This window comes from Clupea harengus, chromosome 3 (genome assembly GCF_900700415.2).
Source record: "Clupea harengus chromosome 3, Ch_v2.0.2, whole genome shotgun sequence".
Lineage (NCBI taxonomy): Eukaryota > Metazoa > Chordata > Actinopteri > Clupeiformes > Clupeidae > Clupea > Clupea harengus.
Genome location: NC_045154.1, coordinates 5731399 through 5758032, shown reverse-complemented (window position 1 = coordinate 5758032; position 26634 = coordinate 5731399). Strand labels below are relative to the sequence as shown.

General features: G+C 43.8%; 1 protein-coding gene and 1 non-coding gene across 3 annotated transcripts; both read right to left on the bottom strand.

Annotated features, from left to right (window-relative positions):
• Nucleotides 1-26342, bottom strand: sf3b3 (splicing factor 3b, subunit 3). 2 transcript variants are annotated; one of them, XM_031564365.2, is made up of 27 exons: nt 26193-26342; nt 25374-25501; nt 25126-25281; nt 24267-24437; nt 22855-23027; nt 21824-21965; nt 18923-19035; nt 18267-18404; nt 17785-17888; nt 17126-17291; nt 15061-15156; nt 14712-14784; nt 12376-12527; nt 11990-12145; nt 11387-11542; nt 10409-10552; nt 9262-9384; nt 8870-9024; nt 7102-7276; nt 6137-6342; nt 4990-5146; nt 4602-4727; nt 3756-3968; nt 2886-2984; nt 1987-2130; nt 1550-1654; nt 1-567 (listed from the first exon to the last, which is right to left on the bottom strand). In XM_031564365.2, exons 2-27 carry the CDS (start codon nt 25441-25443, stop codon nt 427-429), a joined length of 3654 nt encoding a protein of 1217 aa, XP_031420225.1. In that variant the 5' UTR covers nt 25444-25501; nt 26193-26342; the 3' UTR covers nt 1-426. The 2 variants fall into 2 exon arrangements, with proteins under 2 accessions (XP_031420225.1, XP_031420224.1); XM_031564364.2 differs by having other exon boundaries at nt 26215-26342.
• LOC116220088 lies at nt 17981-18054 on the bottom strand. Its single transcript, XR_004163464.1, has one exon. It is a non-coding gene; the product is annotated as a small nucleolar RNA SNORD111 (small nucleolar RNA).
• Nucleotides 26343-26634: the final 292 nt, after the last annotated feature.

Sequence of the window (26634 nt, the reverse complement as noted above, 5' to 3'; positions counted from 1 at the left end):
TTTAAAAAAAACAAAAAACCTTTATTTACAAGATGGCTCCGGGAATCTACCATGGCGTGCGGCACAGTTGCTCTCCTATGGCTTGGCACGACATAGCAGGGCAGAGACACTCAGTCAGCAGACAATTTAGCAAAGACCACAAACCTCATTACGTACAAGAAAAAAAAAAAACACAACTTTGACGGTTCTGTGTATGTGAAAGGATGTCTCATGCTTCAGCATCACAGTAAGTGGACTTCTTCCTTGCGAGTTTCCAAAGGAATGAGCAGACTCCACTACAAAAAAAGCTTGAATTTAGCGATGAGAAACCGGTCACTACTTTAGTCACGGTTAAAACTGCCACCCGTACTGGCCGTTTTACATTTCATATAAAAAATGTTTATAAAAGTCCTAAGATCCTGCAAAAGTGTATGTGTGAGTGTTCTCTTAGAAAGCGTATCGTGTGCGGATGTCCTCAAGCTTCTTGGAGACCTCTGGGGGCGTCCGGTCCAGCTCCTCTGCCACACTCTTCTGCTTATGGGGGTCCATGGAGTTGAACTGCTCACACAGGTCCCCGTCAATCACATTCTACAGAAAAAGAGGAACAGCCAGTCAAGTAACAGACTCTAAAAGCAAAAAAGTGCGACTGTGTAAGTGTTTTCCTCAAACTGTTGTGCAAACAGTGAAAGGTGGAAGTGTGTGTGTGTGTGTGTCTGTGTGTGTGTGTGTGTGTCTGTGTGTGTGTGTGTGTGTGTGAGAAAGAGAGCGCACACATGCCAGAGGCAGATCTGCACCAGAGAGCAGCTTCATAATAGTAACATCCATTCCACAGGCCTTGTGTAGTTCATTAAAACACATTCTTTCTAAGGTACAAAGTCATGGCTGAGGGAGAACGCCCCCACCACCACCATTTGGCTAGGCACAAAAAAAAGAAGAAAAAAAAAAGGTAACTTGAGCCAAACCTAATGAAAATACTTGAACCCGTTTCGATTTCATTTCACCTAGAAAACGAAATGCCAGGCAAACACATTTCCACGTCAGAGTTGTGGGTGGGTGAGTGAGCATGTGACCCCCCCCCCCCCCCCCCCCCACCCCCACACACACACACACACACACACACACACACAGTCAATCTTGTCAGGCCCGCATGCATGCAGTTAGGTTTCTGCAAGGGAGCATCTCACTTTTAAAGAGCTCAGAATAACTGCTCTTTGAGGAAGTGGAGTACACCACTCAATTTTGTAAGATGTTGCCATCAGATGATGACACTCATTACAGTGCCTTTCAGCTAATCACAATGCGAGAAGTATGGAAGGCCCTATATTATTCTGCTCACCTTTTCTAAATACGTTTGATACAAATAAAAAAAAAACGGCCTTTAGGAAGGTTAAAAGCACATTTGATTCTGATGTCCATGCATACACATACACCTCAGTATGCATGGCTTTCAGACCATGTTCCAACATATGCACGTATTGTTTTAGAATTAGGCAGTGACTGAAATCTGATCTGTTTACACCAGGAGTCATGGTCGTCGTCTGTACACTTCTGTTCATATACAACCGCTTACCTTCACAGGGAAGTAGTAGGAGCGGAAGCTGAGGTGGTCTCTGCCGCACAGCGGAGGGAACTCGGAACGCATGTGCATCTCTAGGTGCTGGAAGAAATCATGATCCTGGAGGAAAGGCAAACAAATCACATCCACTTAGCCCACACCCATCACCAGCAGATAAGCACAGTACAGGACATCTCTCTCTCTCTCCTCTACATTAGATAATGCGTTTTCAAAAGGCTAGCAGATCTGACTCAGGCAATCAAGAACCCCCCCCCCACCGAACTGATTCATCAAATTACACATGCTTCATCTTACTTACAATGCTCTTGCTGACCACAAATCTAAGAAAGAGGGAAATTCATGCTAGCTGAATGACTCGAATAAGGACAAACACTCCTGACTCTCCCCCTGGGGGGGGGTTCGGGTTGACATTAGCCATGGCACTGCTGTACCTCATGGGAGGTGAAGGGCACCAGTATGCCAATGCCCCCTGACAGGGTGGTGTAGACCAGCGACTCGGAGCCTCCGGGGATCAGTGTGGTCTTCTGCAGGGACAGCACTGTCTCCCCAATGTGATAGTTCATGATCACCTCTGCCTGGGGGAAAGACAAGGAGAGTGTAAGCCATAGGGAAAAGGGAGGGGGAAGAGTACACAAGAAGGGAAAAATAGACTGAATAATAAATGAAGAGGGTGGGGTACAGCCATAGAGGGAGGACATTTTTTAGGCCAGATGTTTAGGCAAAATGCTGGTTTCACACACACACACACACCTCAAACCCACAGTCATAAGTCACTCGGTTCCAGACTTCTCACACACACACACATTTTGCTTAGCCTACACAAACTATCTGCTGTAGCAGACAGACCGTCATACTTGCATAAAAATCTAAAAACACACTCTAGGGAATTTCCCAAGTGTCTACCTAAACATTTCCACGGAGCACTCTTGGCTGCTCGTGGCCCTAACGAGGCAAGCTGAGGCGAGGCCTGGCCAAGCAGCCCAGCTGCCTGGGGGCTGAACCGGGTGACCCGCTCTGGGAATAGGCCAGACGGGAGAGGGGCAGACCGGGGCGGGAGAGTGTGGCTTACCGCCTAATCCACCCAGACAAGCACACACACAAAAACACCCACACACACACAGACCACGACCCCATTGCAGACAGCCACTCAAGGGGGCAAGAAGCCATCCTGTGGGAACTGCTCTGGGGAGATGCTCTGCGGGGGCTGCCATCTCGGCAGCCTCTGATGACGGGGGCTGATGGGGGCTTTTTCTAGCTCGTTTTGTTTTTGGGTTTCCTCTCCTGAGAGAACTGGGCAACAGAGGACAAGGAGCCAGAGTGGAGTAGGTACCTTCTGAGAAGCACCGTTGAGGAGACCTCTATCCCACAATGCCTTGTTTCCAGTGGGGTCTTCATCTACATCATCGCTAGTGTTGGGAGGAAGACGAACCTGCAGGGAAAGATGATCAGATGTAATGCCTGACAACCATATTATCTTGCAGGAATAGCAATACTGACTGTAAGGATTTTAAAAATGGGTCAGAATGTGCAACGTTTATAATGACCACTTATTCAGTTGATAATACATGACCTTTCCGTCCATTTTGTAATAAACATCTCACTGAGCAATTAATAAATACATTTTAAAAAGGCAGAGTGCACTGACTTGCATTGCAACAAATTCACATTTCGTAAGAGTTCGTCATTCGTAAGAGTGTCTGCATGGTTTCTAATTAGTGAGAGCTCACTGAATGAAGCCCAGGACAAAAGTGGAATTTGGTGACTAATTCACCAACACAATAGGCAATGCAAGATGATATCATTACAAGACACCCTTAACTCCATACCACTTAGATGTAAAATGTGAAGCGAGTCATTATGCGAGTCACTTCTACCAACTTGCACTTCAGCCATAAAAAAAAAAAAAAAAAACACACACAGCGCAAATAAATCAGTAACAATGAGGACTCAGAAAAGAGTCCCAGTGGTCTGGAGTGGGCAGATCATATAGCATGCAGACACACACACACTGTTTCTATTGCTCTACACACACACACACACAGTTTCTATTGCTCTACACACACACTGATGTAGTCACACACTTTAAGTGCTGATGTTTCAGTGATGGTGTTGCCACACACAGGCTCATGTAACAAACCTAAACCCACTTGTTTTCATTTTGCTTATACCACATCACTCACACAAATAAACATATACTTACAATGCTAATGTTGCCAAACTTGTCAGCAGAAGCCATGGTGTCGTAGTCCAGCAGACAGGCAGTGGTGACCCAGCGCGGGTGAGTGTCGTCTGCAAAGATGATCAGCTGGTTTTCATTACGCTTGTAGCGCACCCAGAACAGGCTCTCCTGGATGTCGGATATGACCACCCGCTGCCCAATGGTGTAGATGCCAGTCACCAGATTGGGCACATGCTGCGCGCGCACACACACACACACACACACACACACACACACACACACACACACACACACACACACACACACACACACACACACACACACACACACACACGTGAAAGAAAACAAACAACAAGGTCAAGTAAAGGCCTTCTCACACACGTCCACATGGGCACATGCCAGTGCTATGCTGGTGTCGTTGGGCAGTGCCAGTCTGCCATGCCGTGACTCAGGAGCCAAAGCGCTAAGCCCTGCAGGAAAGTCGTGGGGGAGAGTAGGACGTCTGCCTACTGGGGGAAGAGTTAAGGCAGACCAGTCTGCCACCACTAACTCAACATCCTCAGTTACTATGGTTGTGTTATGAAACAAAGGGAGCCGTGTGTGTGTTTGTTTGTTTCTGTGTGGTCACACTGACAAACTAGTGCACTCACAGTCTGTGTGGGACACAGCTGAGGCTGCAACCACAACTGTCAGCAAATGGTACCATTAGATGGAGGTTGGATTCGATACACTGAAACTGTTCTGGGGGCGCACACGCGCACACACACACACACACACACACTTCTGCTGAGGAAGAGGATAAGGCATTGTCATCTTGGACTGACAATACTCTTCTTCCCTGAGTGCACACACACACACACCACGTACCTTGTTCTCACACTTGCGCAGCAGTTTCTTCTTGCCAAGGTCGTAGATGCGCAACAGCTTCCCAACTCCCACCAGCACCCGTCCTTGGAATGGTGCAATGGCCAGCGGGACGTCCTCCACCGGGGTCTACAAAAGCACCAAGCAGATGGGTGAACACTTCACGAAACCAGCAAGATGGTCAGTGCCAAGCAGAGAAAACATTATATTGTAGCATTACGTTGATTTAATGACCCTCAATGATTTACCCCACACTGAAGGCTGCATGTTTGGATTGAGCATATCACATATTTCCACCACTGAAGGTAAACAGTGACCAAAGTGGGAGGGGTTGGTTTTTCCACACCACACTGAACCAAATCTGGGCCCACAATCCGGCAGCTCCGCTCACCTTGTGCACAAACTCCAGTTTGTCTCCGCCCCCCGCCAGGCGATAGGTGTAGATGAAGCCGCCGCTCGTAGACCGAGGGTTCAGGATCATGTCCCTGGCCACGCCCACCAACACATACCAGTCGTCGCCCCCGTTGGCGAAGCGACAAATGGCCACACTACAGCAGGTCAGAGAGAGAGAGAGAGAGAGAGAGAGAGAGAGAGAGAGAGAGAGAGAGAGAGAGAGACCAGAGTCCAAAAAGGTGAAAAAAAGGGAGTGGACAGAGAATAAAGCAAGGAAAGGGAATTAAATGAATGAATGAACAAACACCTGCTGAAGCCGTTTGTCACAGGCATAACTGAATACTTTTTTTTAGGGATTGTTGGAAAACTATGTTTTGCATAACTAGGCTATAAAAACAAAAAGGTCATTGTGTGCAATTTCCCATTCCTGTTTTTGTTCTGAACAGTCTTAGAAGGTGAAGATCCATTATGCATGACAATGTCTCAAATATAACTATAACACTCATGATTATGAATCATCAATACTTCAACTCCACTAACTGGACAGGCAGTCATTTTATAACATGGCGCATTGAATTAGTTTCATCGTCTGGTCTGTCTGAATTAACATCCTAAAAACATTTCTACCCTTTACGTTCCCGTTTTATACATGCAAACTGTTTTCTTCACATTTTGCTGCTACCGGAATGAAAATGATCCAAGTGTAATGTGGGAAGGGCAGTTTGGATCCGTGTGGTGGCTTCTAAGGGCAGCAAACCATATGTTTACATTGGAGATGCCAGATATGTCAACACAGATGGTTTGGACTCGTACAACTAATTTGTTTAGAGCACAGATGACACTTTAGTGTCAACCTGAATTTACCAGTATTAGTAAATGAGGAGTTCAGTGACTTGATTGACTGAATATAACTTGCTCTTGCAACCAAAACAAACTTTACATTAAAAAATTAATTTATACCAAAAATGTTCATGGAAAATGTCAATCTTAAATGAAGGCCCACAATGTCAGACAATGCAAATAATTAAGCCTGGAATAATTAAGAGTGGTCAGCCAACACCTCATCCTTCCCATGACAAAAGAAACCCGTGTCCATTCTCTCCCCTTATGTCCACCTGTGTTCTGGTCCCCCCGTCACTGCTCACCTGAAGGCGGCCTCATTCTGCTCCAGCTGGACCAGGTCCAGAGTAGTGCCCTGGATGGGGTTGATCAGCCGCACCAGTGAGGCCCACTGGCCAGCGCCAGCTTTGGGCGCCCCGAAAATGGCTTCCGGGAGGTTCTCGTTGAGGAAGGCAGCGGCCATCTCCGCCGCAAGCTCCCGTTCGTCCTCGCCGGCCGCCTCCACCATCTCCTGCGGGGTGAGGGGTGCACAGGTCAAGGAATATTCATGCAGGATGTTTTTATTTCCTTGCCATAAACCCAATTCTATCATTCAAATTTCCTTAATCTGCAGCGGTTATTTGGACCATAGTTCATCGCCACATAATAAAACCTGCCTCAGTTATCTAGAAGGTACCCAATAGGAACCCAGGAATAGGAACATGGTTCTACACGATGATATGTTAATGTGAAAAAAGTTTGAAAGCTGCCCTTTGACCAGCTCATAGAGCCAATACTGTGACCATTGTCTTAGGACTATAACTCACTGCCTAGTAAAGCCTGCCTGGGCACAGGCAAGTTACACAACAGGTGGTTCATCAATAGCTCCGCAACGGTGATAAATCTGGATGTTCATTAAAAACCATAAGAATCTTTGTGTGAATACACGTTGGTGCATGGGTGAACCCATGAAAGCATGTCTCATTCCAAAGAAAGAGGCCGCTTCCATTGAATGTACTAGCAATACTTAAATGTAATGACTAAATTGACAAACTCTGACTTTGCACGCCTGGGGGGGGGGGGGGGGGGGGTTTGTCAATTTATCATTGCCTTAGATATGGCTGTTACTCATGGCGTTCCCAGAAAGGAGCGAATGTGTGAATATGTGTGTGTGAATGTGTGAGTCAAAACTGGGTGAAGCCTTTCGTGTGAATCTAAAAAAAGATGTGTGAATAAGATGTGCGTGTGCGGACAGCTGCAGTATGGCAACCACTGAGTGACTGGAACAAACCTCAGCCATCTGCTGCTTGCGCTGGGCCTTGGTGGCCTCTGTGTAGGCATTGTGATCCGTCTCGATCAGCACCAGGTTATTGGTCTCGGGGTGGATAACAAACTTGCGCGGCGTGTACTGCAGGGGGAAGGCCACCTGGTTGAACACAGCGCCCAACTTCTCCAGTGCCAAAATCCTACAAGGGAAAGAGGCTTTGAGTCATAATGCGGGAATGGAATGTACATGGTAATCCTGTTCGTCATAGCAACACACAAGAAAAAAAAAAATACAACAGCAGCACTAACGGAATATAATGGTTGCCTTATTAACTTCTTCATAGCCATGCTAGCTTCTATTCAAGTTATCTTAAGTTTCTTTGCAGCTGGTGTTCACTGACAATTAATAAGGGCGATCAGAAAATGCTTCATTATTTTTGCTGTTGTTTAAAGTTCTTCCACTTCTCAATGTGAGGAACACAAACAACTAAAACCAAATAATAAGATGACCCTTTTTTTAATCCCCGCAGGGAAATTCAGGACCTAAGAGTGTGAAACCCAGACCACCACACGCTGCAGACACCAACATGAATGTGTTATTGAATTCTCTCACGCTTTCGTCATCTCTGCTCACTGGAGCACGGCGTTACAGTAAGTAAGCAGGGAGGTGGAGAAGCACATGGGGGTGATTCAGAATCATCTCTCAAGCAGATGTATCAGCTCAGATAAAAAGAAAATGACTAAATGGAATTCCGATTCCCCACTTCCCATGACGTTCCACTTGTTTCAAATGTGAAAGTACCCAAGTAGAAACTTTTTGGAACTTTTAGAAATCTTGTAGGATTTCTACACAGAAGAAATTGTGACAAGAAGAGTGTGACATGTGAAGAATTTTGTGTCTTTCACCCTCCATTAAAACAACTGTCAATTGCATCACCAAAGGAAGTCTTCTTATGAAAATGGTGGGGTCCAGTTGGGTATATCTTACATGGGGAAATAGTCTGAGCTTTGAGAGCTGGTCTGTACCATTCAACTACATGCTGTAATAAAATCCATGCAGGTTTTCTTCTGAATGCATTTTGGATGCTGGACATTTAGTACTTAAAAGTTTTTCATTGTTATACAACATCCCATCAAAGTACTTGAGTTTATGACCGAGTTAACATTTAGTCATTGATAGAATTAATTTTCGAAACACTGTTCATGATTTAAGAATGCATTAAATCAAGTGCCTTGGATTAATAATTACCTTGTATGAATCATGTGCTTATGTAAGCAGGAACATGGCTTTTCTGTGTTTCTCTGTGTGTAATTTAAGATTATTAGGTGCCAACACCATTTAGTCTGCTTGGGTGAGCTCAGGAGGTGATAAGGGTTGAACTGTGCTTGTTCTACCCTGTGTAAAACTGACATCCTTGCATTACAAAAAGCGCAGTTGGGATGACACAAAAGGACTTGTAGTCGAGCGTGGCTATTCTTGCGGACATTAGAAGCATTTATGGTGTCAGAATTAGATAAATCTTAAGTATATAAACCCTGTGCCATAAAATTGCTTCAGTCTTATCCTTGTGCTGTAAGTGAGCCCGATTGCAATTGTTACTGAATAAATATACTGATCTACAACTCCGGAGTGCTGAGATAAATCACTCAAGTTTTCACCTAACAGTCATCAGCTCACAAAGGATGTCATTTTAGTAAAAAGCACAGTGAGTCAACAGAAACCAGTGGTGAGGGATGTTTGACTGTTAAACTGTAGACTGCCGAGTCAGACATCTGTAGATGTGTATATGCACCTGAGTGTGTTGGTGGAGATGGCCACAATGCCCTCAGGGCACTGCTCGGAGGCGAAGCCTGACGCATACTCCAGGGTCTCGTAGGACAGTGGCGTCAGGTGGAAACGCGACTGGTACGAGTAGCTCAGCCACGAGCGGCTCGACATGGCCAGCACCTAGCAGGGTGAGAGGTTAACCATGAGAGGTCATCACACACACACACACACACACACACACACACACACACACACACACACACACACACACACACACACACACACACACACACACACACACACACGACACAATCTGGACTGATTGGATTCAGATGTGAGGTGAATTCACAGAATTAAACATACATTCAAGCTTTACACTACAGCTAACTTATTTACTGCCTCAAAGTCTGTACTTACAGCTTCCTGTCCTTGCATTCTGACTCGGAAGAGCTTGACTGGTCGCGAGCCCAGGTAACGGGTGCGTGTGTCAGACAGGTCTCCGGTTACCGGGTCCAGCACGGTCCTTAGCAACACACCGTTCTGTAGAATTCAAAGGCGTAACTCATTGCCCAGTCATCATACCTTTACAGATGTGTGTGTGCACATTCACACACTGAAATCAGAAACAACAAAACTCTCTCCAGCACAGTCAGAGAAGAGACATGAAAGATTCATCACCATGTTCAGTGGTCATAGATCAGTACACATTTCTACAAACACCTCATATGAGGTTGTCATTATTGGTTGGCAGCCACCTTTTGTAAAGTAAATGTTTTACTTGTGGAAAAGATAGCCTAAATAGAAACGAAAAAATGCAGAGCAAATGGACACCATGTCAGAAGGAACGATAAACAGGTTTTACAAGAAACAATTTAAAACCAGTAAGGAGAAAAAAAAAAAAAAAAGGACCTAGAAACTCTAAACCCTATTAGTGATAAAAACCTAATAGCCCAATTATCAACCCACACTCTAACACCATAACATAAACCACTTCCATCATCATGGTGTCACAATTTAGCTCTGTCCTCATCATTTAGGCTTCATATTCACCACCAGCAAGGATTCTGTGGGGCCAATTTGTGAAATGAACGCAACAGCTTACAATTTCTATAGCAGCCTGAATGTTGGGCTATGAGGTTATGTGACTCGTATGGCAGTTACATAACGCCAGGAAACATGTAGGGCCAATGTTCTCTTTTCCAGCCTGGCTAATTGTACGTTAATCAGGTGATCCAAATTAAGCCCCAAATGCATTCACTTTGAAAGCTGATCATCGTGCGATTTGCCAAGTTAGACGTGGACAGCTAAACAGGTGATCATCGTACATAGTTTGCACTAATCATCGCTGTTTAGCTGTGCGCATACAAGCTATGTTAAAGAAGGGTTTGCTTAGCCGTTGACCAGAAACACACAGGCTACACACCATTCATAAATATGGCCTCTACAGTTTTGGTGGAAAACTCATTGCCGGTTATGTGTGGGCAATGAGGGTAAGCATGTGTGCCTGTTTAAACTGTGAGTGTGTGTGTGTGTGTGTGTGTGTGTGTGTGTGTATATATGAGACCTGCAAGCCAATGTTGAGGTAGAGGAAGCCGATGGTGCCCTTCTCCCCCAGCTCGTCCTGCTTCTCAACGCCGCCCATCTCCACGATGCACAGGGACTCGGGCTGTGCGGGCAGGGCCTGCATACTCAACGGCTGCAGACAGTCCTGTATAGGGAGGAGGAGGAGGGATACAATTTCAGTACTGGAGAAGCAAAGGAGATCCAAGACCGGTTCTTTTTTAGGGTACATAGCAGAGACAAAGGAAGTGAAGGAAAATATAATTAGGTGGCAGTGAGAGTAAGTATATATTATTAAAAAAAAAAAAAAAAGAGCCAAATGCTCACTAACTTTATAAAATGAACTACTTATTTCCTGGAACCTCAATTTATTGAGGAATAGAAAGCTTCCTGCTTCCCTAAAAGTGTCATCTTGGAGGGGTTTCAAACGGTTACCACACAGACTTATTCACATGGAACGAGCCTGAAACCATAATTTCCTGTTGTTTAACAAATGGACGACTGACCACGGAGACCACTACACGCCCACGGACCGGCCCTAATCTGCCAGACTACCCCATGCCAGCCTACTCCGATTATTCATGTGAAATTCCAATGGAAATCCCCACAGTGTGACACTAGATGGAGATCAGTTTTTCCACAGTTTTTATCCTTAGATGATAAGGCTCCAGCACAGGGTGTAAGCTCTTCTCACCCACTGTCCTGAACTCATCACCATGGCTTTGTTCCAGCCCTGGACAGCATAGGAGGAAACAAACTTGTTTACCCACCCCCCACCACCCACCCTATGAGCTGCAAATGACCTTCTTACATTCCAAGGCCATTATGTGCAAGTTTCCCTTGAAACCTAGACCAAAACCAGAGCCGTACAGGACTGCTCACACACACACACACACACACACACACACACACACACACACACACACACACACACACACACACACACACACACACAGAGAGAGAGAGAGCGTCTTAGGCATACCGAGGGGTCGAGGGAAATGATGCGGACGGTGTTGTCCACCAGTCCCACGGCAAGGAAGCGGGAGCGCTGCTCTCCTGGGGGAACGTTGGCCAGGCTCATGCACACTACATCAGCAGACATTTCCTTCCTCTCTGTGTACTCGTTCAGTTGGCCTGACTGTGGATAGGGAGAGAGAGACCGGGAGATAGGAGGGAGGAAGGTAAGAGATTAAATGTGCATCAACTAGGGATGCAGTATTTTTGGGCCACAGTAATGGTAGCGTTTCAGTTTGTAATTGACAAACACTGGCTTCACACAATGACTTGAACATGCCCAGTGATCAAACCATATCTAGACAAAGATTCAGGAAAAACCCTTTGTTTCTAGGCCTCCTTCTGGGACGGAAACCAAGACGTTGCCTAATTAGGCGGGAAGAGGTCACACCTTCTACTGTGTGAACACAAATCCAAGGGAAATCACTAATTTCCCTTCTGGTTCCAGCTATCAGCATTTCAAAGCCCGATCTGTCAGCAGGCATTCGTTGACAGCTGTCCGCAGAGGCTTACTATAAACATTTCAAACAGACACAAACACAGTGACACACACACACAGGAGAGGACTTACTGGGTCCATTTCGAAGTACACTAGCTCCCCTCCCGTCAGGGCAATGACCACCTGCCTCTGGTTGACGGCACAGCGCACGATGGTCTTCTTGCCCGGGGTCTTCCACTCGTTGACACGCTTGTCTGCACGAATGTGACGGATGCCATCTGGGTACACCTGCAGGGTGGAACAAATGAGACGGTTAATAAGCGTTCATGGCAATATACTAGTTAATTAACAGATACTGTCCAGTTGGTAGCATCTGTACATGTTAACTAATGGAGATCGGCACTAAATGCATTGATTTTAAAAGGGAGGTTAAAATGCAAACTTTTGAGACATCTTTGGAATTATACCAGACACGTATTATAAACTTGCATACAGTTTCCTTGGAAACACCATCTTACCTGCACCAGAGCATCTTCCCCCAGCAGCGAGCAGGAGAGGGTGGGGGTGGTACCCAGGAAGCCGGAGTCCGTCACTTCCTCGACAGTCTCTCCGATGGACAGCACCAGTGTGGCGTTGACGAAAGACACGATGATGTAGGCGTCAAACTCATCTGCGATTGTGACGCAAATGAACAGGAGTGAGAAACAAACCAGAAAGCCCCTAAACACTTCTAAACTCACACCACAGACTCGCTTGCTAAAGGGTGTGAAGTTTCTGTTATCATGCTAAAAAGCAGCATGACCACAAGAACATTTATAAGTTGACATTTATGACCAGCAAGTTCATTTATACAGCTGCAACAAGGGAAAGATTGATGGTCATTTTCTAAAACCACAGATACATGGAGACTCAGTCAAGAGGATGGTTTTCGATCAGGAACCAGGTCTATTCTTTACCGTGGTGCGCACCAAGGGAGAGAGCACGATTTCACATGATCTCTGATAAGACAATGAAACGGTTTAAGTATCCAAAACAGGACTGTCAACCAATAGCCCCGACCCTACATGAAAATCTACTCTGATACAAAAAGTTCCTGTATCAGAGTTGATTTTAAAAGTTGTTAATTAGTGGATCCAGCTGTGAACAAACTTTATGATCAAAACAGTCCTGATTACTTGGTAAAAAAAATGATTGTGGGGATATAAAGAATAGAACAATGGCAGTCTGATATGACCCGTGATAAAAGGTGAAAGCACACATTCCATCACACCTCCTGCTATCCCTAGGACACAGAATTCCAGACGGCAGGACACTTGACCAGAGACTCTTACATTAGAACCCAAGTCTAATTAAGAGATATATAGATGCAAAATACAAATCAATATGAGATTAATTGGATTACTGTTTATTGTCAATATTATTAATTCTGATATTTAATCCTGACTTGCAACTCGTTCAAGATGAACTGGAGTTCTTCCATTCTCAAGGCTGCCATAGGAAATGGGGGGCCAGTCTAACATAGTAAACACCCAGGTAGGTGAAAATGGCCATCCAGCTTTATAATCTCCTGTTAACGGTACAGTCTCATTTTGAAAGTGTGAGGCAGCAAGAGAGAGAGTGAGCAGACAGGATGGTTGAATTGAATTCGAAAGTCAATGGTTGAATTGACCAAAGTCAAATGAGGGAGACGGTGCAATGGTGAATGCTAAAGCACGCAGGAGCAAAAACAAAAGCACAAAGCCATCATAGATTCTTGTTTAAAAGTGTTCGCAGAAATGGGGAGACGGTTGTTCTAATTTAGCTTAGCAGTCTGTTGGGTGGGACCTGCTTGGTTGACACTTGCATGTCAGAAGAATGTAATGGCTTACTGTGAGCAAGTATGTGCATGAGCAAGAGCACACCTAGTACTCTGTCTCTGCCTGCCACCTCTTTCTTCCCTTTGCTTCCCTAAGGAACTCCCTGCCGGACGTGCAGGCCCCTTCAAGATTTCACAAGAGTCACATGGTTTCAGGGAAGTCCGTGGATAGATGCATTTACCCATAGTTCATTGCAACAAAGAAGCCTGTCAAGACAGCTGCACTGGGACCACAGAACCATTCAGAGACGGGCTACTTGATATGAATACTAGTGTGCGTGACTGGGGAAACATTGATGCAACATCTGAGAGTTCTTTCAGTTCTCACTTTCGCCATTACAAATACTCTGCAATAAAGCTGCAATAAAGCCCACCTGCAGGGGTAAAGCTGCCCAGCATTAAGTCTTCCACAAAAAAGTCGAGGTCACTCCTAACAGATATTAATTATATCATTGGACAAAGGCTCTTGGCTGTTGCTAGTCTTAATCACATTAACATTTATTTCAGTTAAGTTTGTTTCATAGATTTGTGTTTTTAACCCTTTCTCCGTTTCTAATTTTGTGGTCGTCTCGTCCTGTAATACAAACAGTGCAGCCGTCTCTCCCTCTGAACAGCCAAAGGCTTAATTTCACTGCAGCATTTAGGCAACTCCTCTGGTTAACACAAACTGCAATGCAAGTTCTCAGCACTGTGGAATGAATCCATATCAAAGACTTTTACAGGAGTCCTGTTAGTGTTCTTATCCGTCATGCCTGCAGTCATTCAAAGGAATGGCTAGATTCTGCCAATGAACGCACGCTCAATAAGCCATAGGTGCTGAACAGACAAACTAGATAGGCATCAAAACATGGCCATGATTTAGTACTCTGTGACATCACAGCAATTCAGTAAATGCTACAAAAGGTAACTTCGGGGCAGAAGGAAACCAAGAGAGCTACACGTGTAAAGCAATAGGCAAAAGTTCAGAGTGGAAATGGAGGCTCAAAGAAACTGTAGTACCTTCCACGTGCTTGCGTACCGTCCATACAGCATTGGGGTTACCGGGCAGCTCGGACACAGCCATCTCCGACACCTACAGAGACAACCCAGATTCAGATACTTACATCAGCAGTTGACATGGGTCTCTCTATATGTGTGTGTTTGATTGCAACAACAAAAAAGGTTCCTTGGGAAATTTAGATTTACATCAAACATCGGTGGGACAGTGTGTGTGTATGCATGTGTGTTATTTCCAGGAAGTCGTTCACCTTGCTAGTAGATGTGACAACGGTACACACACACACACACACACACACACACACAGAGGTATTTCATACTAGTATACACACACACGTCGATGAAAACATACCTCCAGCCCGTGTCTCAGCACTCTTAGTGTGGACCTGGGGCCTCTTCCACAGGCCACGTACAACTGGGGAGTGTCCTCATTGGCCAGATCAGCAATCTAGACAGAGGTCACGGCAGCAGAGGGACAAAGTTCAATGGCACCATTAGCTGCACTCAGGCAGACAAGAGACATTAAAAGGATATGCAAACACACAAGTCTTTGGGCTTGCATAAAGCAAATGAAACTCTGTTAAACTGAAATGAAGACTTAAAGTAACTACATAGAGCTAGTCAAATGACCATCTTTACTGGCCTCTCTATACCAGAGTATAGTCTATAAGCAAACTGAGAACCTCAACATGACCTGACGTTTATTCACGCTTATTCGAAACCAACACACTGAACCACAACCACAGCTGCGTCAGTGCACCTCCACCGTCTGACAGTGGGCAGACCTCTGATGGTCAGGTATGACTAAGAGCTCAGTAGAGGGGCTAGGTGTTGCACCATTTGGATGAAGTGTTGATGACAAGATGGTGTGCATGATGAAAGGGTGTTTTCCTAGTTGTATGACTTAGCAAATATAGGCTTCTCACACTCAGTAGCTAGCTTAACCAACCCCCCCCCCCCCACCAACAGAAAAGCTGCATACGCTCATACTTAATACTTGTTCTTTGTCATTTGGCAATGCAAAATCTGCATCCTTAGTGTGGCTCTCATGTTCCTATGTTTAAGGAAACACCAAGGATTTCATTAAAGGCTTGCAACTAACTCAAAGTTGTGTGAGGGCAACACTGGACCACTATCAGGGACGGCTGAAAAGTACCCCTTTGCTGACACCAGACCAGATCAGATACGGCTGAAAGACCTGGTGGGCTACGGTATGCAGCAGTGTACGTCCTAATGATTTTAAGTGACACTGCTGCCACAGGATGTAGTCTTCCCTTTTTTTGCCCATAATATTGCAGAATGATGTGTCGAAACGAAAACATCCTGTTTAAGTTCAGCAACACAGATGAAGATTGTGGCAAAACAAGATTTTCCTTCATATAAAAGCAATGCATCTCTATGTATTCCACAAAAAAAAAAAAAAAAAAAAAAAAACACTGGATGAAGAGAAATACAAGACAATGGGAAAGTCAAATATGGGTGGGATTTCTGCCAATCTTATCATACGTCTCATACTGTCTTTTTAAACAACACCACTGACAGGAAATTGCAACCTCATTCCACTATTTCTCCCCCAAATTACATCAAAGTGCAGAAGTGGGGAGTGTGTGTGCGTGTTTACATGCGTGTGAGTGATTTGCAATTTGCGTAGTTTGTAATATATTTGCATATGTCATCATGCAAAGCATGCCATGTGAAATACTAAGGAGGACTGGTTGTGTGTCCTTGATACTCCATGGTCTCCTTCTTATCTTTGTACTGGTTAAATAGAACCGAGCAATTCATCCAATTCTCACAGACTGCTTGCTTGTCACTCAGTGTGTTTCTGATCCTTCTGCATAAGTGCAATAAACTATACTCCAATTATTACTAATATCTAATTTATAAGACTGATCTCAAATGAGACTGGTTATCATCAGACTTCCACGACATAACCCAGACCAGATAAAAATCTTTATGAAAGTATTAAATGTTATTGCCAAGTCAAACAGAATGGCCATTTCTGAAAATGAAAGCAGTAATGATTATGCAACATGTTTTCTTCTGGTAAATATTAAGTAGAGCCTGCACTCTGGGAAATGAAACAGGCTTACATAAGAGGAAAAAAAAAGGTTTTCAGGTCATCACCTCATTAGTGAAAGGCCAGTCGAATTTTACGTTCACCATTTTCTTCAGTAGGCAACAGCTTTATTGTTGCAGTAAAGTCATAAGTATTCAAGATGCTGGTAAGCATCGCCTAAAAAAATGTAATGTCAAAGTTTTATGCCCATCGTGGAAAGGACACAGTAGTATGCAACATGGAGCGTCACACTGGTTGATACCAGATTCGTTTAAGGGGGTGAATACTGGCACTGATGCGGATCCATAACATGAGTGCGTAGGTGCACCCTAACCCTGACCCTGAGCCCAGCGCTCACCTGGCAGGACATTATGGGCGACAGGTTCTCCTGCTCGTCCACCAGCACCAGGTTCTTCAGGGGTCGTGGCTGGAAGAAAAAGGTGTCACCCTCCTCCAGTGGCATGGCGGAGGAGAACTCTGGCTCCTCGTCGTCATCGCCCAGGTGAGCAATCTGGTAAAGGTAACTAACACACACAAAACACCAAAACTATTCAGATGAGCAACTAATAGGTAGCTGATGAAGGTTACAAACACACACACACACACACACACACACACACACACACACACACACACACTTGAATTAATATAAACCTCACTGTAGTTAGTATACGGCTGATGCAAGTAATATGCAGGATCTGCAAGGTCAAGTTGACATTAACTGAGAAATCCCCTCGACATAGAATGATTGAAAAAAAAAAAAAAACCTGTTTCTCAAAGGTTAAAGGTCATGTTTCTCAAAGGTTATAGGCCTCCTACTTTTTTGGATTATAGGAGCATGTACAGTTTGAACTCCGACTCCTTGAGAGTCTCAGGCTAGCAAATAACGGTAACCAACATTCATAATCTCCTCCATAAACAATATGGACCCAATATGGGCAGCCACTTGGTGGTCTAGTCCAACTGTGCTGATGCCCAGACAGTCATTTAACCACATAGACAGAACCGCTTACTCACTGGTTGCCAAACTCTGTGGCCACAAACAGGAAGCCGGTCTTCAGCACACACATGGCTGATGCAACAGGGATGGTGTCGAAATACTTCATCCGAATCTCTGTGACCTTGACAATGTAAAAAGTGAACAGGTTCAATGTCATCATTCCTATATCAAGTAAACAAGCCTCTCAAAATCGCCATGTATTGCGTTTGTGGGCGGTGATCAGATGCATACATGTTCTCTCCAGTAATAGGTCAGAGAAGAGACATGAGAAATCATCATGTTTTCCGGGGCCCACGTATCAGTATCAGGAAATATTTAGAGTATTTATTTAGAGACCTCAGCTAGCCAGAGCCTTCAACTTCGATGATACAATTGAATAAACTATGCTTATCATAATCTTCATCTTGGTGAACTCCATAATGAATTCAACTTGTGAAATGCTTCTCTTATTTTTTTCTCTCTCAAAGACATTAATTCACTTATTCTTTTCCATTTTTACCATCTCCTCGTCAGTCTCCAGGGTGACCTTGAAGATGTCTCCCTGCTCCGTCTGGGCAAGGAAGAAGAACATGGACTTGGTCTTGTGTGTGGCTGAGCACACGAAGATCATGCCTCTCTCTGGGTCATCAAGGTCATTCTGCAATAGACAGAGATGCACAACTCGTCATTTTTCAAGATTAGACATTCACCAATAATATGGAGCCTTATCGCCTACACAGTTACCCATTAAGGATGCACCAATAGGGCTCCACCCATTAAGGATGCACCAATAGGGCTCCACCCATTAAGGATGCACCAATAGGGCTCCACCCATTAAGGATGCACCAATAGGGCTCCACCCATTAAGGATGCACCAATAGGGCTTCACCCATTAAGGATGCACCAATAGGGCTCCACCCATTAAGGATGCACCAATAGGGCTTCACCCATTAAGGATTGTTTATTCAATCCGACTTCAGCTCAGATAGCTTTAATCTAATGCGCTAGCCAAGAGGAGTGCTGCGATCAGAGGTGTTTGAATTCTCTCCAAGGATCACAAGTCAGAGAAGAGACATGAGAAAACTCATCATTTCTGCAACACATCCAGATGACATCGTTGGCTATCAGGACTAAATATAAGACCCCTAATGCCCACAACTGCCTCCCACCACTCACCCTTCTGCGTGGGATGGGGCAGCGGATATCAGGCTGGTCCCCAAAGTTCTTGTAGGTGATGTAGTTCTCAGAGCAGATGAGCACTCCACTGGGGCCGTCTGCTCCTCCAGGAACTGTAGGTGGGAGCAGGGGAGCCGTTAAGTCAGAGGAACTCAATGATAAGAAAAGCAGTTAAAAAGGCTGGAATTTAAGGAAAGGTTAGATGCCTATTGGTGGACCACAGGCCTGGTGCAGACACATAGTAACAGTACAAAGTTTTTTTTTAAAATCAAGGTGGTGATTACCTTACAATTAATCACAGTCAACATGGTCAGATTACTTTTTAATGATGATACTCCTGATATATACATTCAATGTGAATGTATACATGCCAATTTATGGCATCTATATAATGAAACTGGAAGGCATATGTCCAGGTCATTGTGCTTGTCACTAGGAATGAGTGCACTCGGTTAGACTTACCTGTTGTTTTATTGGACCAAGTGCCATCATAGGGGATATGTTAGCATGTGCATTTAAGCATTTTATTTTGTATTTTATACCTTCCTAACATTATTAATGAGTTGATGTCTTTTGCCTATTTTGGTCTGAATTGGACCTTTGTTCAACATACGACCTGAATCGCTGCCCACCACTATGTAGTCTGTTAAAGTAACACTATGCAACAATTTGGCACTTTTTGAGATATGGTTTTATAGGCAACTAGTTTAGGTACCATGCTCAAATTCATTTTCATCATGAATATGGTATGAATATGGTCATGTGAAGGACAGATAAACACCTGTGTTTTCCCCCTTAACTATCCAGGATATAACCTATGTAGTTCTGTGTAACAGGCTGGTACACCCTGCAAAAAAGAGCCTCCGCACGCAGTGTTGGTGTGGCGCCCATAGTCACCCGGAGGTCAGACGTAGTTGCTGGAGCCGTAGCGTTGGCTTGTACCGTGGCACTAGCTTTCGGTGGTGGTGGTGCAGCAGCACAGACAGTTGGCAGAGTGGTAGAATGAACTGCTCTCGCCGACCGCGCATTCCATTTTTATGTTTAGTGGATTGCATATGCGACCGAAGTGCATTAGCTCCCATCCAGTTGACATTGATGTTTTTTGTACAAACCGAACAATAAGCCTGCCGGTTATTCCCTACTACACCCAGCTGTCAGAAAACTTGCATTTGCCCATGACGACGACGATAGTTGTCTGGACGTTGAAGATATGCCTAAGCAAGTCAAAAACGTAAGCCAGCCAGTTGGCTACCCAGTTGAAGCGCGCAGTGTTTGAGATGTCGAACGACCACTGAATATGACGTCAGCATCAAACATACAAAGTTGAGACTTCAGGATTGATACGGAAGATCTTTGATTATGTGCCCAGCTTTGCTAAAGCCCGCATTTAAACGAACTAACACAAACTTTAGAAGATAGAATTTCAATCAGAATAGGACACTTGAAAAAATAATACCTATTTAAAACAAAAAAAAAAAAAAACTCTAAAACTACATTTAACACTTTTAATGGCCTTAAATTTGGCAATTTTGATTTATCACCTTTTAATACTTTTTAAAACCCAGCGGACACCCTGATGGCATTGCCAGCTAAACTGCCAACAGACACCAGTTAATGTGTTGGCAAGCTTCTATCAGTGTCAGCTGGGCTGTTGGTGGTGTTTGCAAGGTTTTTGCATGCCTTTTAGGGAGTTAGCTTACTAGTTTTGGAACAGAACTCCATATTGCTGCTTTAAGGCAACATTGAAAAATTGATTAGATACAGTCCTTACAAGGCACAAACACCCTACCGAAGGCAATAACAGGAACAGACTTCACCGTTACATGATCCTGATATGAGGGTGCAAATAGAAACAAAATCAATCAAACCATGCTATACAAGGCTAAAGATACCAATTTGTTCGAGACATGTTGCCTCAGACTTCTGGAGATGACGAGCAGCACATTTAAAAGCAGCTGTACGTATTCTTGAGGAAGTCATTAGGGGTTTTGCAGTGCATCCAGCTATAAATGCTGAGATCAGAGGTGTTTACATTCTCTCCAGGATTACAAGTCAGAGAAGAGACATGAAAATCTCATCACTTCTGCAGCATGAACAGACTTCACCTTTACTGTTACAAGATACTGATTTGAGGGCGGGGGTGTACGTGTCCTTGTGGAAGCCATTAGGTGACTTGCAGTGCATCCAGCTATAAACGCTCATTTGGACACTGTAGTACGTCAGGTTAACATAGTTGTGGAATAGCAAAACCAATACTGGATTCACTCTGATGAATCATATCCTCCTCCTCAGAAATGCTTTGAATTTCAGCTACTTCCATGGATGGTCCGTTACACCAGTGTCCATTGAGCCAAATCAAAATTACTTGCACAACCACTTTGGCGTGGACAGCCTGGCTAATCAGCAACAGTTCCTAGGCATACTCCTGGTGCCCCCCTGGCTTGCATGTTTCCTCCCCATCACTCTTTAGAACAACAGTTAGTAGTTCATGTCTAAAACCACCAAGAGAACTACCCAAAAGGCAACAAACACTAAATACCAACAGCAGCACAGCCGGCATGGATTACAACTTGCTAGCATTGCTAGTGTTCTTTGGCAATATAGTTGGTAATGTCATGCTGTGAAAGCTTTTCTTTCTTTTTCACAAGGTGCTCCGATAGTTAACCAGTGAAGTGAAAATTCATAAAATGGAGTAACTGAGATAACTTCTGTACCCAATCAATGGAACTTGCTCTACACAAATAGGTATAAATGTAACTCATCGTGAAGTTTATACACATGTGACGATCATCTATAATAAGAACCGGTAGACATCGAAAGGAAGAGCGCAATTTTCTTGGAAACCAGCACACACAAGTAGCACACAGATACAGGGGAGATACTGCTAGAGTGTCACTAAACCTGTGATGAGGAAGTTGCCGTGCTCCTCCAGGGCTTCGCTGTACTTGCGCACCACGTGGTTGAGGCCCAGGTCCAGCTCGTAGAAGGTCAGTGTCTGCTGCGTGTTCGCAGCGGCCTCTCCGGTGGGGTCATTGTCTGCCTCCTGGGTGAGACGACACAAACACAGACATTAAGCCAGGGCCTTTGCATATTTCCTTAAAAGGTTTATATTTGGAGTATGGTATATGTGTGACAATCACAATTATCCTACTTCCCATCCTGTCTACAAAAAAACATTTGTACCAAGGTTTTAAAAAAACCATTTCACACTCAAGCATTTCTTTGTAAAGGATTTTTAACTGTGACTACAGTAGTTAATGATGACTGCTCAATACGCGCCAAGATCAGAGGTGTTCAAATTCTCTTCATGAACACAAATCAGAGAAGAGACATGAAACTCATCACTTCTCCAGCACTTAATGAGTGCGTATGCATGCATGGCATTTTGCCATTTATTATGTAGGTAAATATGACCTTGGGTGCTTGAAAAACATGAATGACACATCCCTGAATTTGTGCACAAGAATCATACACAACGTAGGGCCCTTCAAACACCGTATGCACAACAAACTGGGTAGGTGGCTAGGAACTGGCACAGATGTCCCGTTTTAATTCGATTCCAAGCTAACGATTTGATTCAATCCAATTTGGTTCTTTTCTGATTCAATATCGATAGAAATGAGATATGAAATACTATTGCAGGTTTCCATGTTAGGAGAGATGTTTAAAAAGCTCTAAAAGGAACACACATTTACAAATGCAGAGTCACTGTGAACAAATTGTAAAAACCTTTAAAGAAAAGGCCAATGGACAGCCTTTAATATAACAGGCTATGTTTAACCATTGTGGAAACAACCTTAAAAAAAAAAGCCTATTTGTGAAGATGTTGGAAACTGCTCCATCTGCTGTTTACAACAGAACTTGAAAGTGCACATTTCAAACAGCCATTATTTGGATTCATTACTCCAATTCATTACTGCAGTTGCTCTCACCTCATAGTCCATCTCCAGACAGGCGAACATGGGGTTCTCAAAGCCCACGTCCACCCCCACCACATGGTACACCAGCGTGTTGGCCTTGTGTGCCTCCAGCGGGGAGGAGATGGTGAGACGTGCGGCCGCGTCTCTGTTCAGGATGTACACCAGTTTCTGCTTCTCTATGGCCCCTGCAGGTGAGGAAGGAGGGGGAGAGAGAAAGGTCAAGAGGTCGAAATGTCATCAAGACCATCACAATCCAGGGTGTGCCAACCTGTCAACCAGCTACCTTCACTGTGCACTATAAACTTAATTAACAGGCAAGAATGCACCTGTCTGGGGTGTTTCATGATGGTTTTACCCAATCAGGCACTGAAATTAAAGCTGATAATTTCCAACAGACCATTGTTTAAAACAACTTCCACTCTCATATTAATCAGAATTTCCCGGCAGTTAGATTAGGTATTCCAAAATATATCATAAGTGTCATTTACAGCAGCTTTAGTATCAAAACATCTGTTTCAACAGACGACGCATCCAGACAACTACTGTTGTTCGCTTAACTGTACAAAAAGTGAACCGCATAGAATACTTGCACTACAATTTACATTCTGCTTGCTGCTTTGTTCTAACCATATGCTGCTGGACAGTATGTTGCCAGGAGCCAGGTAAGCGACCCCTGATCTTTTAAAAAAGTCTCACTGTCTGTACTGCCTGAAAGCCCTGATGAAGCAGCTGTACGTATTCTTGAGGAAGTCATTAGGCGTCTCACAGTGCATCCAGCTATAAATGCTGAGATCAGAGGTGTTTACATTCTCTCCAGGATTACAAGTCAGAGAAGAGACATGAAAATCTCATCACTTCTGCAGCACTTGATGTATGCAAGCATGGATTTGTGCATGATTCATATGAATCCTAAACAACACATCACTGGCTGTGCACAGTAGGTACACGTGGAAATATGGTCCTATTGACAACACTACCATTACCATCACTGAATTGCAAAGGACTTCACAAACACCTGAAAATCTACTTTCAATGAAAAAAAATTAAAAACACACCACACCACCTGTAGTTTGAAGTATTTCTCTGACTGTCTCTAACCATTTCTGCTGTGAGAATGTGTCACGTTTGGGTGCATTTTACCAGAGGTTATGCAAACAAAGTTGTGAAAAACAGTAAACAGATGCAGTGATGAGAGTTGGCAATACTACAGCATAATATTTCAGCATATACCTCACTTGTTTAATGCAAGGGAAAAGCAGGAAAATCAATTAAGAACTGATCTGAAAATAAGGGAAAATGGGAAAACTTCAGGGACAAGGACACCTCTACACTAAGGGTGAGTCCATGACCTGTGTACAAACTACATCACATTTCAATTAAATCAAGCAAACACTCAACATTAGACCTCATTTCCAACACCTTACCGATCATGACAGCTCTGCCCTTTGGATCCACAGCAAGGAACTGGCCCGGCACAATGCGCCTGCAGCCGCTCTTGCCAAAAGTCTCCTGGTGCACTTTCTCAAACATGTTCTTGGATGGGTGATACTCCAGGATCACAATACGACCTGAATCGCTGCCCACCACTATGTAGTCTGTTAAGGCAACATTGAAAAATTGATTAGAAACAGTCCTTACTAGGCACAAACACCCTACCGAAGGCAATAACAGGAACAGACTTCACCTTCACTGTTACATGATCCTGATATGAGGCATCCAGCTATAAATGCTGAGATCAGAGGTGATTACATTCTCTCCAGGATTACAAGTCAGAGAAGAGACATGAAAATCTCATCACTTCTACAGCATGAACAGACTTCACCTTCACTGTTACACGATACTGATACACGATACTGATCTGTGTATGTGTCCTTGTGGAAGTCATTAGGTGTCTTGCAGTGCATCCAGCTATAAACGCTCATTTGGACACTGTAGTACGTCAGGTTAGTGCTACTACAGTGCTACTTATAGTTGTAACTAGACTAACAACTTTGGTCACTAAAGTGTTTTCTTTCTCTTTCAAATGATAAAACGGTGATGGAAATTAAGTTACCCTAATTAGATCATACATGTTTAAGACATGGTCCCAATCATTTTGGTTTGTGATGATGTACCTCTATTTCAGGATCGTGTGGTGGTAATTTGGTTACATTGAAATACATTATTTATTCACAGGTGAGAGAAATTTAATTATCTGCAGTCCATTTATCCAACATACACATGAACGGAGACACACAGTGCTTAGTACTTTCACAACCATTTAAACAATTTTCTTGCACGTACCTTTAGTTCCTCCAGTAAGCCTGAAAGCCATGAGAGAACGAATGATGCCAAACACCTCCATGGTGAGCAGCGTGTGAACTTTCCCTGTATTGGCATCTGGCCGTAGAAGTTCAAGGATCTTTCCCCTTGAGACAACGATCTCCTGTTGTTTGGTTCCTATGGGTGTACAACACATACATCTGTTACAATAACATTTCCAAAGAATAGGAACACTTTGCACAAGTAGCTAGAAGGAAGAGGGTAACAACCTGAAAAGTTTCCATGGATGGCATGGGAGATCCCCGTGGCTCGCTGCAACGTCAAGTTGTACAGAAACATGACGAATGCCTCTCCTCAGTTATCTCTAGAAGTTGAGAAGCTACAGCAACACCTGATGCTGAAGGAATGGAACAGATAACGTTAGCTAAATAGGTCGCACAATCGTACATAGGCATTTCCTCACATTTCACGGCAAAGTTGGGTACTAGAGATCCAGGGACCAAAAATATGGGCTCAGTAAACAGGTAACAGGACCTGAATCACTTGACTTTCAGCCTAAAACTCTGTTAGCTGGCTAAAGAAATCAGCTACCTAGTTAGCTGGCTAACAAAGTTCATACATCATCCTTTGAAAGCAACAGCCCAAATTCACGAAATCGTCGTGTGCCGGGTGCATACATGTGAGAGGCAGCAATAATGCATATTTGCACAACTACTATAAGGTAAATGGCTACTCATCTGAAGACGTATTTAGTTGCGCACTAGCTAACTTAAACTGCTAACGTTACTTATGTTAACTGGCTAGCTATCCACTAGCAAACATTAACCACGAGATTAGGCTGTTCATATACTTTCAACACAAAACATAAACGATCCAGTAATAAGACACTGCAATGCGCGGAAGTCCTTAATAATCACACATATACATGAAGCTGGAGAAGACAACAATAGTAGCTAGCTGGGTAGCTAACTAGCAACTTGCAACCGGTTCATTCATAGTTGAAGTAGGAAGTTACCCGCCAGTTAACACGTAAAGCTATAATTTACGATTAGAAATTATCTAATGACTGGATATTTGTACGTATTTACTTAATGCACATTAATGCGTTACCCCTGTAGGAATCGGGATGTTGGAGATTTCAACTGGATTGATGATTACAATTTATACCATCGACTTGCTCCTGCATTTCAAACATCCGAAACGCTTGATCAACGATTTGGGGTCCTTAGAAATTGTCACGTGACGAGCCATAGCTGTCCTATACTTTTCCGGAATGGCCAGGCCTGCCTGAAAGAGTTGAGATGTTATTCCCAATATTCTCCCAAAGGACATAGAACATGGGAGAAGTTCGGAAAAAGCTATTTAACAAGTTTCCTCATTTCTGATTAATTGATGCTTTTATGTTATTCTTGCATCTTCTAAATTAAAAAATATCTGTACTTTACTTATATCAAATATTAAAACAGTTCTACCCAACAACACAACATTGTATTTTATTTCACATTGCATTACATTTAATTTTAACGTTAA

Bases quoted from the DNA above. Each gene is read 5' to 3' on its own strand.
- sf3b3 (XM_031564365.2), bottom strand. From the start codon at position 25,443: ATGTTTCTGTACAACTTGACGTTGCAGCGAGCCACGGGGATCTCCCAT. The intron at 11,543-11,989 runs GTAAGTCCTCTC...CCCTATCCACAG, and splicing joins TGTACTTCGAAATGGACCCA to TCAGGCCAACTGAACGAGTA. The intron at 568-1,549 runs GTAAGCGGTTGT...CTTTTTCTGTAG, and splicing joins CCTACTACTTCCCTGTGAAG to AATGTGATTGACGGGGACCT.